Raw genomic sequence first — 15,760 nt, 5'->3', positions numbered from 1 at the left:
AGATGTTAAGAGGGAGCTCACTTGACAAAGCTAATATTTATGTTTCAAATCCTATGTGAAATTTTGTAAAAGTAGAAATGAATATCGTAATTCTTAACAACATATAAGAACTTTTCAAAAGGATCTTCAGACTAATTAAAATTTGCTTTTTACATCAAAAGGCAAGAATGGACAAGAAAAAGACTGGACAAGAATGGGGTAAGAAAAAGTAAATAAGCTTCTGGTTCAGCTTTTCAGCAGATGATAAAGAAAAACACCTCCATTTCATAATGACAATAAATACTGAAATAGAGCGCTGCAGAAAACTATTTCTGCTTGGAAAATCCCACTTTGAATCCTCCTCTCTTTTGCAGATCATGAGAGAGCTACACAGTATTTCTGTGTCAATGTGAGAACTGAAATTGGATCTGCTTCAATTTCTCCAGTGTCTCTGTCATCCCCAACATCATGCTTCAGCAGGCTGGTAAGGGTTGGTGGAAAACAGCATTTTTAAACAGCAACAAAATACTAAGAAGCTCAGAAGGTCACTGATTGTGAGGGTGAACTTGACAAAAGGAGAGCTTGATGAACTAAGGCCTTTACCCGCTAAATGAAAGGCCAGTATGTTTTACTGGCTAACTCAAGGGGCCTGACAGGCTACTTTTCATTGTGTCAAATACGCACCCACCAGACTGTTAAAATTAGTAAGGAGGTTTCAGCTAATTTTTCTAAAACTGGATTCTCCATTTACATTTTTCTTAAACAGTGGGGACTTTCTGCCAATGCAGGTAGATTCCAAACGTCAAGTAGGTCAGTAATAAAATGAAAAGCTGAAGAGAAACTTTACAAGAAACATTTAAAAATGAGCTTAAAAAAACGAGCCTTAGCAGAGAACTGACTGGAACACATTGTGCAAAGCTTCCTATAGTTCAGTACATAAATATTAATAGAAAAAACCCTGCAGTGTTCATAAATAGTTATGACTTGATGAAATAATCACAAATAATGCAAGTTGAAATTTTAGATCAGCTACAAGTTTCTATAATGATATTCTACCCAAAGAAAGCAAAAATATTTTAAAACCTTAAGGGTTTCCATTGACAAAGCTACTTACTTGAACAAAGAAGAATTCCAGTGCTCAAATATCTCTTACCTTCTGATTTTTTACAAGTGAAAACTGGGGAAAGAGTGCCAGAGGGAAGGGCCGCAGAGTATTTACATGTTAGGACAGGCAGGGGGCCTACATTTTGATTTAATAATGAAGTAGTTCTCAATTTATTATTACAATATTATTACACAGAGAGTTGTCAGTCTGGAAAAAAGATGAGAGTAGTTCAAAGGTTCTGTGGGTAAGCAACAGAAGTTCACTGTCAGCCTATCAGGGGTTTCTGAAGTCCTGTTCTAATACAACTAAGCTCGACTGAACAGATAGTATGAGAACTCTCACCTCTACTTGGCACATGTTGTTTAATCTCAAGTGGTGTTTCTCCTCTCTCACGGAAGTTAAGAGAGTGGCGAAGAGATTCGGTGTTTTTCTGAACACAGACAGGCAGAAGCTGTCTGAAGAGAGTGCTGAGCGCTCTAATTCCGTCCCTGACATAGGGATGCCAGGCACCTTCTTACAAAGACTGAACAGGTCATTGTGGTAGAGACTTAGGAAGTACTGGATGAGCGTCTCTAACCTGACATCTCCTGCCATCAAGTTCCTAAGTTCGTGTGTCATAGTGGGTAAGTAGTAAGAATTTCATAGCCAACTGTGGACACTAACAGACTTTTTTCTTTTTCTTTTTTTAGTAAATGTATTGTACTTGTGTTTGACTCTATGACAAGAAGGTTTTCTTCTTTTCATTAATTACCCTCCAAAACAGGTCCATTCCACAATACAAAGTTCAAAAATACAAAACATACCCTGCCTTTATCAAGCTAACCTTAAATAAACATCTTTGCCAAACTGGAGATCCTTCCATTTCATAAGACCAGACTTGATAAAGCAATAGAAAGGGCTTCTTATTTTAAAAAGCATTTTGGATGAAGAAAATGGACAGTAATTTATGTAAATACATCAATCTCATTCAACTTCTCTAGTATGAAAAGGAACAAATAATGCAGATCACTGTTTTGTGGATAACAAGTCCAAACTCTTTGCCAAGGATACGGCAAAGACTCTGACGGAAATAGCAGGGATGTACATATGAAGGTGAACATAAATAAACGTGTGTTTGATAAACGTGGTTGTTGGGGATGGACGTAGATAAATAGGTATCCAACTGGACAGAGGTGGCTGGGGACAGAGGGAACAATAATGGTTTAGTGGTATCCAAGCAAGTTCATAGAAGTTTCATCGTGTAAAAAATCTACGACAGCACAATTTTTATTAGGTAGGTTTAAAAAGTTCTATCTCCTTGTGGACAATTCAGAATAATGCTATCTTAGAATATAATAAATCTGTCACAAAATGCACTATTATGTAAAAAAAAATTAGGAACAAAGCAAGAGAAAAAATAAGGACCCTAAGGAAAGATGAATGCTTATTAAACATCTTTAAATATCTGAAGCTGTTTAAATGCTTTTAGATTGGCACCTAGAACTCCAAAATAGCTACTTTCCCCTGGGAAGGAGAGGGTATGCCTCTTTAATCATCCCCTAAATGCAAAGAGGTTTGACCCCCATGCAATGGATAAAAGTCACCCAAAAAATGAACAAAAGAGGTGTTTGGAAAAACCAGAACACCATTCATCCCAGCTAACGACTTGTTCATTATGAGTGATGATGGATAAAGACTTCTCATGCTGAGATGAAATCAAGATTTATATGCATTGTTTCCTCTCCCAACTTGTGGGAAGATCATCATCATTTAATTCTATCTCTGCGGCCAGTGATGGGCATCCAGAGAGCTGGTTATCAAACGGCGCAGTCAGCTGGCAAAAGCCGAAACGTGCAGTTGGCACATCTGGACGGAGCCGCCACAGCCGAGGGTGAACAATGACTCCTGGCAAGCATCCAAATTGCTTGCAGACGCTAGCAGGTCTCATCTACAACCGCCCCTACCAGCATCTCTCTCTCTCTCTCTTTTTTATGAGAATCAGATTTTCATTGCTCCATTCAATTGCTCTCCTCTGCCATTTTTTACAGCTCTTATCGTTCCCCTGGAATATGGCCTTGAGACAGCTCATCCGTGTCCTTCACTGTGTTATCTCTTCTAACTTTTATTAAAACTTCAGCTTTCATCTGAAGATAGCTAATTAAATCTGGAACAGATTATATGCCTCCCCTTAAAAAGAACACAAAACTATTTTCTTCAACCTGAACAATGCTTTTTTTCCTTTCCAAAAGATGAACCAAAGGTGTTTAAGAAGTCTCATTTATTTACAAAGCTAGGAACCCTGACATGTCGTACACAGGCTGATTTATATTCAAGTTGTCTGTGGTATGACAAATCTTGGGGTTATTTTTCAAAATAATTATTTCTCAATATTGGTAATATTTTTTTTCTCATATCCTTTAAATATCACAGCTAATACCATAAGCTTATTTTCTGTATAAAGTTGGGTAATGAGAAATTAGAGATTAACAGGTATTTCTGTGAATCAAGTGATTTAGCCTTAAGAATTTTTTTGCAATTGCCTTCATTTGGCAAAAATGAATTTTTTCCCCTTTTATTTCATACGCCAAGCACCAGCAATTAAAAGTTTCCCTCATGGGGGATTAAGAAAAAAAATCTCACCAAAAAAATACCTACCTCACAGACACAGACAACAGTGTGGTGATTACGAGAGGGAAAGGGGGTGAGGGCAGGAAGAGGACGGTAAAGGGAAGATAAATGGTGACGGAAGGAGACTTGACCCGGGGTGGTGAACACACAATACAACATGCAGATGATGTATTATAGAATTGTACACCTGAAACCTATATAATTTTATTAATCAGTATCACCAACACATTCAATACAATTTTTTTAAAAAGTTTCCCCCATTGAACATTATGAGAAAACATGAAATTAAAAGCAGTACTTCAAATTTAGGATCGATTCAATTTTCAAGCAGCTTTACACCAACTAATAGTTAGCCCAAGTAGCCTGTCTTAATCTATCACAAATTATTAATGATAAAGCTTCTATAACTGATATGAACTCATTCTTCTTACACATGCCACTGACCCAGTCCTTCCTTAGGCCCATGGGCAACTTAAAACATCACTTTTCGTATTGTAGACCTGCTAACCAAACTTTCTGGCAGTCGTATCTGAAACATCCATAAGCTAGACATCACACGTGTGCATGCACGTGCACACATATGCACAGACACACACATGCGCACACCACGCACCTTTTAAGTAAGGGTTGAGCTGCTATCGCCAGGGTATAATTTAACTATCCTACCTGAAATTTTCTGGGATCCTTTTCTTCGCTTTACTGCCTTTAGCAAGATTTCTTTCATGGTGACCTTTGTGTTGTCCACCTGAATAAGGGAGAATCCATGAGCGGCATTTCTGAAGAAAAAGACAAATATTAAATTATCACCAACATGCAACCAGAAGGATGTCACTGCAGTCTTCACTGTGTTTAAGAAAGTTTTAATAAGTGTATATCAAAGTGCCAATCATTTAAAAATAGGTTAAATAAACCTACTTCTAATAGGAGAGAGGCGGAGACAGAGAAAGGAAAGCATTCCCATATGAACAGTTCCAAGTGAAAGAGAGGTTGGAGTTATGGAAGGTGTTTCTAATTTATCTCAAATTGAATCTAATTGGACTGTGCGGGTCTGTGTAGCAAGGACTGACAAACGATAAACTTGGCTTGTGTCAGTAGATGTCACTGCAGGCAGATACTACCATCATATTAAAGCTCATGGAGCCCTGGAGGGAAAATGTCATGTTGTATGTGTTTGTGTGTATGAGGAGGGGGCATATGACAGCCCAAAGCAATTTCGAATAAGGAAAGGAAAAGGGTCCTCTTAACTACCCAGTAAAAGAAACACCCTATATTTATATATTTTTAAATGTATAATCTATGTACACTTCAGTAGGAATGTTTTAATCTACTTTGTCTTAAAAGGTCAAACAAAATTATTAGCTGAAGCAGAATAATTATGAGGCAAAACACTAACTCCACTTGTAAGCTTCTAGCCAATCAAGCTAAGGGAAAAAGCTGGTAAGGAACAAGTACCCTAAAAACAGAAGCCCATCCCTGGTGAGGCATAACTTCACGAAGACCGGTAATTGCAATAGCAAGTATCACAAACACTACTCACTATGCTTGGGCACTGGAACAAAACGGGCCAATTCCAAGCAGCTCACGTAACAAATGGGACCCAAGTTTCCAACTATTGAACATGGGAATTGCCACAAGGAGTTTGATCGCATTCCCATTTCCCCACCAGAATCTCAAAGGGGAACATGGCCAAAAAACATGGCAGAACTTCATATGGACAAGAAATGTGAAAGAAAAGCCAAGCCCTAGCTAAGCCATGGAAAAGCTTCCCACTGGCAGGATAGGCTGGAAGGGACCTTAAACCTACCCCGGACCCTACCAGGTGGCTGGCTTGCTGCAGGGGCTGGGGGCTGATCTCCAAACCAAGGACCCGATTTGCTTCCCTAATACAAAGACATCTCCGCACCCCTCCTCTCCACACGGCTTGCTGTTTAATCCTTGACATTCCATTTGTTAAAAAGCAAAAGCCGACGCTGGTCTAGCCAGCACGATCATCCATTTTAACTTGGTCAAGTTCTTGCTATCGAACAGCAGGCCTGAGAACTGTCAAGCTAATTTTACTGAACACTCTGTTACTGAATCATGCCTGAGCCCTGGCCATTCTTTACCTCAGAAGCTGGACCCCATCCCAGAACAATCTTTAAAAGTTTATTTTACTGATCAAAGCAAAATAAGAAATAGCTCTTTTTAAAAAAAACTATATTTAGGGAGCGATGTAGTAAGTGATACTTTGGCAAGAGTACTGAAATGTAAAGTGCCTTGTGCATTTATAAACTTGGGGGTATTTGCTCTGGCGCGAGGCCAGGGTGTGTTTGGAGCGAGTGCCAATCATCCGCGTTCAGACTTGCCTTCCCCTGCTTTCTCCTCAGAAGTCAGTGTGCGCTCCATCTGTGACAATATGTTGGGCGATGGATGAGCAGGGCCTCAAAAGGAACACAAGTTCTCTGGTGCTCACACGCTAGTACCAGGCTAGAGCTCACGGACCGCCATCCACCTGGGTTCCACCTGAACTATTTCAGATTTGCGTCTGCTTATAAATTGCTTACATTCTCTCCTGATCTGCTGCTGGCTGATAGCATTATTTCCAACCAATATGTTTATCTTTTCCAGTGTAGGCAGACTAAAAGCTCAAAAGGAAGCCTCGTGTTTGGACTAACTTCCATAAATTAAAAGTGTCCTTTTAAAAGATTTTTGAACAGAGGAAAATCCCTAGTCTGTATTTTTCTGTCATTTTACCAAAATGTACCTGGGTGACAAGGTTAAAGCAAGCAGAGGAAATCCCTGGCACTTATCATCCACAGGCATTACTGATAAATTGTGTGGTGGAGGAATAAAGGATTACCTTCTGTATTTTTTCATTACACTTTTCTTTTGTTACAGAATACATAAATCCATTGTGGCACAATGTAATATGTATCACCGTGCTACACCTGCGGACGCTTCCGAGCGGCTGCCATGTCTGTGCAGTCAGGAATGATAAGTGAACCACCCGTGAATGTTAACGATAGTGATCATTCTGAGGTAACTCGGCTCTCCATCTTCCTTTACAGCCTCCGTGCTGAAGCCAGGGTAGCAAGGTTCATGAGAGGAAAATGAAAACAACAGCGCAGGAACGTGGCCGCGCGCGTGCGCGCGCTCTTACTCTGGGGCTCCATTGCGGTAAAAACGTGCACATTGAAAGGAACCCGGAGCTGCACCCCACGGACCGCACACCCAGCCAGACCTAAAGTTTCCCCAGGCCGGCCTCGCACTCCACTCGCTTCTCTCCCTCCAGATGAACGTGCTCTGGCACTGAAGGGGGTAAAATGTTTCTATAGCGCAGGAGCACAGGGAACGTGGTCCTTAGGACCCATCTAGGTGCGACTGTAAAGTTATGCTCACATTTAATAAACGGATATGGAGACTTGCTACCACAATTTTCAGCCTGACTTCCAAACATTCTGAGTTTTATGCCTCATTTCTTTATATCCAGGGTTTTTTATGGGCTTTCTAAAAAGTCTATTGAAATACATCTTTTAAAGCTGCTTTTATTTAAGGTTGAGCATTGGGTCTGAGATGGAGGAGACCGTGATCATAGGAAAAATGCTGGCGGCAGGTGGGTCGGGCGCGGGTCCTGCCGCCCTTCCTTGGGGCACTGCATCCCAGTCCCTGAGCTGTGACCTGCGCTGGCCGTGATTAGCCCCCAGGTGGACTGGCAGATGGGGGGACAGACAGAGGGGCTTCAAACCCAGAGTCTCAACTCAGAAAATTGCTCCTCCGCCTGCTCCCCTTGTGGGTAGCCGGCTTTTTCGCGCCAGTGCAGGGCATCCTGGGGGCACGGCGCAGAAGCAGCTGCCCTGCCACAGCTCCTCGGGCTGCCGGTGCTGGGTCTAGGATGAAGTGTCACTTCAGGGAGCTGACTGAACGCTACGAGGAGTGCTTCAGTCAATTCAAAGTTAGGTCCTGTCAAGTCTCGTAACCACTGAAAAACGTATGGGCATTTTAAAAAGAGATTACTCACTTGAGGAATTCAGCTCTGTCCCACTGCAAAGCCACTCAGTTACCAGAGGGGAGTGTTTATACCAGCATTAACCTAACACAACAAGCATTTCTCTACTACGTATTAGACTAGAAGTGATGGGGCACAGAGGGACAGCGGAGGCACAGGTCTTCATCTAAAAAGCTTAGTTTCTATTTTTAGAGAGAGAGCTGACGCCAGAACTAAAGTTGGAAGGCAATATACATATCTGGGAGGAAAACACCCTTTGGTTGGGAGTTCAATACTCTTTGGTTAGAATCCTGGTTCCACAGCTAACGGAAATGTTGCCTTAACACATGGGAAACCTCAGCTGCATCCATGAAATGGGGAGGGCGCTTCCCCATAGAACTGTCAGGAGGATAAAACAGTCAGTGAATGCCAAGCACCTGGTACCGAGACTGGCAAACGGTGGAAAGAGTTTATATAAATGTTACTTCTCTTATGTCCCCCTTGTCCCAGGTCACCACTCCAAGAGAAGAGGCCCGCTTTATCCCCTCCCCCCAGATTCCCCAGCAGAGATTGCTTATTTGGGAGAATGGATCTGAACCCTCACAGCTTTTAAATGGTAACACAGGGCCATTAAAATGTGCGATTTGCAGGGCACAGCGGCAATATTTAGGGGTATTGTCAGCAAGCAACCTCTGGCCCAGGCTTCAAAACCCCCTGAAGCTCAAAGGAGAGTCCCCTCAGCTCTATTTTCAAGGTTGTCTCTTTTTTAAAAAAAAGTATTGATTTTTAGTGGGAAGGGTGGGGGAGAAAGAGAAACATCAATTTGTTATCCCAACTATTTATACGTTCATTGGCTGATTCTTATATGTGCCCTTATTGGGGACTGAACCCACAATCTTACTGTATCAGGACAACATGCCAAGCAACTAAGCTACCTGGCAAATGCTTTCCTTTTTTTTTTTTTAAAGAGAGAGAGGGGAAGGGAGGGAGAGAGAGAGGGGGAGAAACATCAATGTGAAAGAGAAACATCCATCAGTTGTCTCTCATATGTGCCCCGACAGGGGACCAAATTGACAATCTAAGCATTGAACCAGAGACCTTTCCGTTTACAGAACGACACTCAACCAACTGAGCCACACCAGCCAGGACAAGGTTCTCCTTTCTGAGAGAGTAAACAGGAGAAGCAGGAATGTTCCACCTCAGCTTAACTCACTGGCTTTGGATGGGGATGATGGAAGTCAAAAATCATGGTGGTATTGCAGAGAAATTCAATGAGACTAAGAGATTTTTAATCTAAACAGTTTTAATCTAAAAAGTACAAGATATTATTATTCAATAATTATAACAATAATAGCAGCTACTATCTACTGAACACTCACTATATACCAGGTGCTATATTAAGCTTTTAAAATCTATGTTAACTAATTCAATCCTAAAATAGGTACTATTACTATATCCACTTTATTTTATTTTAGGTTTTATTTATTTTTAGAGAGATGGGAAGGGAGGGAGGAAGGGAGAGAAACATCGATGTGTGAGAGATATATCGACCGGCTGCCTCTCACATGCCCCCACTGGGGACCTGGCCCACAACTCAGGCATATGTCCCAACTGGGAATCGAACTGGCAACCCTTTGATTCTCAGGCCAGCACTCAATCCACTGAGGCACATCAGCCAGGGCACTCTATCCATTCTATAGAAACTAAGGTGGGAGGCATTAGTAAATTTACCTGTGGTCACTCATCTATTAAAGATCCTATTTTGGACTCAGGAATCAAAAATATGATTCCCAGCGCAAGTGGAAAAGAAAAAGAGGCAAACAAAGAATTCTAGTTCTATGTGATAAGCACAAAGATGGAAGCCAACTCAGAGTGCACAGAAACACAGGGGCATTCAGCCAGCTGGGCAGAGGTGAGGGGGTCAGAGAAGCTTCTTCGTGGAGGTGTCTCAAAACACGGTCATCATTTAGCTAGACAGCATGCTCAGAAAGATGGCAGTAATGTCAGGCGGCAGCGAAGCCCAGAAAGCTCTATGACAGAGTCTGCATTGGAGTCTCAGCTCTGCCTTCCTTGGGTAAATAATATAATCTAACTTCTACTTTCCTTATCTACAAAATGTAATAATTCTTAGGCTGTAAGGCTATTGTGAGGGCTAAATACTTCTAGTTAACTTGGTATCTGTAATAAATGTTTAATAAGCAAGCTAATATAATAATAATGGGCTTTTCTTTATATGTACAAAGAACTGATGTAGAATGATGAGACAATGACAAAAGTCAACATTCTCTGAGTACTTACCTTGTTCATTTAATCTTCCCAGAAAAGGCTGGTGCTGTTATCAGTCCTATGTTATAATGGAGGGAATTAAGGTTTGGTAAGCTTAGGACACTTGCCTGGATTTACACAGCTAATAAGTGGAGGAGTCAGGATTTGGACCAACATCAGCTAGACTCCAAAGCTTGAGTTTTAACCTTTCTACAGCCCAGAAGAGAGTTTTGGGGGCTCAGGGGAAGAAAAGACTTCAGAGAGCATATCCTCCACACAGAACCACTGACCAAACTATGGGAACATTCAACTTTCCCGTAACAAATTCAGTTTGATCGTAAATGTCCCAACTCTGGACTGACCAAGTGACTTATAAGGCCCTTTTCTACAAGCCCTTGGAGAGTCCTGGTTTTATGAGCCAGTGCCAGCTTGTGGAAGTGGGCAAAGGCTGCCAGGGGTAGCACTCAATTCTCCAGTCCTGACCAGTTCATAACAGTGATGAAGACACACGCCTCTAGTTCCCAGCCTGGTCTGGTCCCAACTCCATGGATGTTCATTCCCTCTCACTTCGAGGTAGAAAATGAAAATATATGAGCAAGAGAAAGCCTTGCAATAGCTATAGCATGCCTGCTTTAAAGCAAGCCCTTTGGGTATTATTTTATCCATAAAGAGAGTTTACACTAGTGTGAGTGCCACATTTTGTTTCCCCTTGCACTGACAAATTTTTTTAAAGATCAAAGCATATTGTATAAGTATGCAGTGTTTGACATTGGATAAAGTACTCTTTTTCAAAACAGACATTTTCCAAAAACATAACTCGCTAGACTAATGGGCAGTGAGAAGCCAAAATGACTGCCCTCCGCCTTCTCCTTGTGTATCTTTGCCAGAGTCCTTGGGACTTGCCAAATCCGGTCATGCCTGCTTAGCTTGCTCGACTGATTGTGCCAGAAAAGAAAATAAGACACAGATGTATTTGAGCTCTTTGAGATGCCAGTAAGAGAGACAGCTAATGGCTTCATTTCGACCCTCCCCTTCCAGCTGGGCACAGGTGGGGGATAATGAGGTCCCTCTCCCTAATCAAACTCAATTATTTACTACTCTATATAACCGCAAAGACATTCACATTCAGTTCAGAATATAAAACACACTGTGGGCTACTTCCAACCACTGCCACTGGGTATTTATAACAAACTCAAGTGGTTAACAGTTTGCCTTGGCAGGAGTTTAAGTGTGTAAAGTTTTGCAAACTGTTTCTGTTCAAATATGTCCTGCTGAAATGGGGTCCCAGGCGGGGTTCCATAACTGTCAGGTCAGTGAACTGCATAACATCTGAGAATGTATTCACCATGCAGTGCAGACAGGATCTGGAAATCAAACGCTTCGTTCTAGTGCAACCTTCTGAGAAGCATCACAGTTTTTTCAACAGCAAGACTGACATTGTATTAATAAACATTACAAGTCACTAGCCTGACATGTACATAGCAGCAGCTGACAGACTCCAACATAAGCTGAGGGGAGAACAGAAGAAATCAAAATGAGACACAGTAACTAAACGTGGCCAAAGGGGGTGGCTCGGGAAACAAGTAACATTAATGTCAGCGACATGAGTCCTAAACTTTTAAATATATAGCAACTAAAGCAACATTCTGGTATAATTTTGGGGTACCAGAGTAAGTTGATAGCTATCTAAAATGTGTGCTTTTATTGGAGGAACAAAGTGAATCCTGGCACACTCTCAGCAGACAGACATTCCAGTGAGCAAAACACACATATTTAGCTTGTCTGACCTTTAAATTCTTAGAAGTATGTAATTAATGTTTTCCGTCTTTATTACTTGCTCTAATATTACTGCCACTTTAAAGAGACAAAGAAAAATCTTTTCTTTTCTCTAGACAGTAGCTGTTGCCAAAAAGGGAATCAAGTCAGATTTACAAATACAAAATTAAACAGGCTGCATATGTTACATTTCCATACATGAGGACAATCTGGACAACAAAAATGTTTGCTAATACAACAGAATGAAAAGTAACAACACACAGTTGGTCCTCTATGACGTGAGCGAAAAATAAATAACTAGGAAAATTTATACTCATACTGTCAGGCCTGGTTACAAAGAACGTGGTCATCCTTTTTTTAATCCTGTATGCTATTTTAGTTCTGCCCCTTACCAAACGAAGACCTTGGGTAAGTAACTACCTGTCTGTGATCCGCAGCTTATACAGAGGCTCCTTGACTTAGAATGGGGACGATCTCCCTATAAACCCTTTGTAAGTTGAAAACATTTTAAGTTGAAAATGCATTTAATGCACCTAACCTACCAAACATCAGAGCTTAGCCTAGCCTACCTTAAATGTGCTCAGAACACCATATCCAAAAAACTCAGGCAACACAACACACTGTAGGATGCTTGCTGTTTACCCTCGTGATTGAGCGCCCAGCTGGGAGCTGAGGCTCACTGCCGCTGTCCGGCATCATGAGAGGGCATCAAACTGCGTTTCAGGAGCCTGGAAAAAGATCCAAATTCAAAATTCGGAGTATAGTTTCTACTGAATGCATATTGCCATCACACCATCATAATGTCAAAAAAAACCTTAAGTGGAACCATCATAAATCAGGGACCATTCATCTACATGTTTAAAAAAAAAAGAGCTGCTTATAAGGATTAAATGAGATAATGGCTAATAAAGAAACGAAACTGTGTGAGTGTGCAAAAATGCTCATTTTCTTTTTTTCTTTTGTCCTCTCCAGATCACAAGGCACTATTACATAAGAGTAGGAGAGGCTTCAAACTAGTGACATCCTTTCATAAAGGTCTGGTCACCTGGGGTGTGCCGTGGAGATCTAGTCAAGAAGGTATGCTAAAACTACGGGCTCTCCTGAAAAGCCTTCATACAGGAAAGAGCAATGAATCCGGGGCATTCCTCCTTAGAAAGTACCTAAGCTTTCCCTTTAATGTAGAGCCAACTGAAGCCACGGCTGTCTTGGGGAAACCTCTGGGCCACACTGCCTGAGCAAGGCAGCCCGGCTTCTGGTACAAGACCATCCACCGTCTGTCTGCCCAACCGCTCCTTTCCCGAAGAGCAAAATCCTAGCTGGATTGTGTATGCTCTACATTCTTGGGTCAGAACAGTTCCTTTCCCATGTCTACCTGATATAGTAAACATTTTAAGTAAAACACATATATAGGAGGGCAGTTTAATTGCTCTGACTGACTTCTGATATAGGGGGATCCTGTTCATTTTATTGGTTTTGACTTTTCTTCTCTAGCAGTCAGCAATTTAGGGACTCCTAAATTTGCTCTGTCCAAAATCAATCAAGAACAAAGGGTATCTTAGAATCCACTTGCTGACCCCGTAAAGGAGGCAAGCAGGTTCCACCAGTGGGCTCCAAATTTGCAAGTAGTTAAGAGTAACCCATTCCCTTTCCTGAAACAACTCTGTTTCCCGGAGTTTCCTGGGCCGCAGAGCCCAGGCGGGGAAGGCTGGTCTAGCCCCTGCTCAGTAAGACCATCAGTAAGAGTCCAGCCCCACCGTCTTGCCACAGAACAGCTTTCCAATTAGGAACCCATTTAGGTTAACTAGGACCTCTCTTTAAATGTAAATAATTATATAAGTCATCTTTGCATGATCAAACAAAGAGGGCTTTTCAATTTTCTTTGTATGAAAAAAAGTAGCTCTATTGTTAAATTCTTCTTTAAAAGCCATGTATTAATTGTGTAATAATAAAGAAAGGTTAAATTCCATACACACCTTAGTTGGAATTATTCAGACTGATAAATCTCTGACAGAAATAACAAAAATAGCAACTGTGTAATATTTTCTACACACCAGTGAGAAAATTAGTCTGCGCTAATTTTCTCATAGCAGCATTTCCTACCTGGGGTTCCAGAGCCTCCAGAGGCAACAGGTGAATTCACAGACTCTCATGTTTCAGAACTGAAAAATTTTGCTTTTAATGTAGTGCAATGAAAATCATAAATATGTATATGATGCATATACATGTGTCATACTCATACATGTATGTCATACACATGACATGTTTAGTTCAATGAAATTCATATAGCTGACCCTTGAACAACACAATTTTTAACTGCAAGGTCCACTTACATGTGGGTTTAAAAAAATACATACAGTACTATAAATGTATTTTCTCTCCCTAATGATTTTAACATTTTTCTCTAGCTTACTTTATAATTAGAAAACAGTATATAATACCTGTAACATACAAGCTATGTGTTAATTGCCAGTTTATATTATTGATAAGGCTTTCATCATTGACAGGCTATCAACAGTTAAGTTCTGGAGGAGTCAAAAGTTATATGCAGATTTTTGACGGCACAGGGGGGTGGTGCTCCTAATCCCTGCACTGATCAACGATCGATTGTTACACAGTGAGTGATGTAGTGATAGATACAGATATAGATGTAGGCAACTCCTAGTTTTCCATCTTCCCCACTTCCACCCAGCTGAAGGAGCCCTGAGTCACTGCTTAGAGGACAAACACCCAGGACAGCCACCTAATCCTCATCAGACAGATATGAACAGGAAGGCAGGATAGGCCAGGACGGACAAATCTGGCCCATGCCCATTCATTTATGTATCGTGCGTGGCTACTTTGGTGCTACTATGACAGAGCTGAGTGACAGAGACTGTATGGCCCCTAAAATATTTGTGGTCCTTTAGAGAAAAGTTTGACCACCTGTGGGATCAAACTGGTGAGATTTGGGGGGTTGTGGGTTCCAGGAGCTAGAGTTATTTAATGCCTCCAATAGACTTTGTACAGGCTGAAAGATGTCACCGCAAGTTGCATGCAAAGTTTGTTGAATAGAAAAAAGTGGGAGAAATGGGCACAAGGCTCTCTGATCTCTGAACAGAAAGGACAGGCCTGAATACCTCATGCTCTGCAGTGCCCTAGTCTCCCTGTGCACAGGTATGAACAGACAGAGAGCCACCCTGTACACAGACCGGTTCAGAGAAGAAAGTAGGGGGACCAATCATCCTGGCTCGCTGGGGCTGAGGAGGTGCTCCTGTAGGTTTTCCATTTTGAAACAGGCAAAGTTCTGGACAAACTGGAAGAAACTAATCATCCCAGAGAAATATTCTTTGGTTTTCCAGTAAAGTACACTTAAAATTTGGGGAGGATGTACTATAAATCAAATGGTCCATTAAAATAATGAACAAGCAGTTAAAGATACATTTCATTATTTAAAAGGACAAATAATAATATGGTAATATGATGTTTGTATGAAAACCAAAAGACTCAAGTTGATAAGTAAAACATTTAACATCCATTAAACCCAACACCAGTAACTTAATTTCAGCAAAACATCATCTGTTGCATTCAAGTTTGTTAATTTGTATTTTACTGTTATAGTTCTATCTCCATTTAATCTGTAATTTTGTTTAGGTTGCAGAAGACATGAATTTATAGCAAGAATTTTACATTTGTATATATGTAAGTAACAATAAAATTTGGGCAAGCACTGAGGCTTCAGGAGAATTAATTTTCCTTTAAAAGAGATCTATACATTCCTTATGTTTAAAAAAATTCGTGACAACAATTCCAGGAGGTAGTTAGCATTATCCCCATTTTATAACTGAAGAATCTGAGACTACAGGTCATGTAGCAAGTCACTAGTGAAGCGGAAACTTGCACCCAGAGTAGCCTAAATTTAAAGCCTGTGCTGCCTCATTGGGAGCAGGGAAAGATGGTCCACTGTGACCTCCTGGTTGGGTGGGGGTGAGGGCCTCTGAAAGCCAGAAGGCAACCTGAGGCTTTGTAGTTTTCAAAAGGCAGCAGGGCTAGGGGAAAAAAAGGGTGATGTGGGCTCAGAAAGTGAG

At 41.2% G+C, this 15,760-nt stretch overlaps 1 protein-coding gene across 8 annotated transcripts in view; it reads right to left on the bottom strand.

Moving 5' to 3' along the window:
- Positions 1 to 15,760, bottom strand: part of MAPKAP1 (MAPK associated protein 1) — a 212,644-nt gene that overhangs the window by 82,642 nt on the left and 114,242 nt on the right. For all 8 annotated transcript variants that reach the window (XM_054584380.1, XM_054584373.1, XM_054584378.1 and 5 more), the window contains one exon: positions 4,358 to 4,467. In XM_054584380.1, coding sequence (XP_054440355.1) covers positions 4,358 to 4,467 — 110 coding nt within the window. The remainder of the gene's footprint in view (positions 1 to 4,357; positions 4,468 to 15,760) is intronic.

This window comes from Pteronotus mesoamericanus, unplaced genomic scaffold (genome assembly GCF_021234165.1).
Source record: "Pteronotus mesoamericanus isolate MK-2021 breed Mesoamerican mustached bat unplaced genomic scaffold, CSHL_Meso_final contig_78, whole genome shotgun sequence".
Classification (NCBI taxonomy): domain Eukaryota; kingdom Metazoa; phylum Chordata; class Mammalia; order Chiroptera; family Mormoopidae; genus Pteronotus; species Pteronotus mesoamericanus.
The sequence above is the reverse complement of the archived record's forward strand: the minus strand, read 5'-3'. Positions and strand labels throughout refer to the sequence as shown.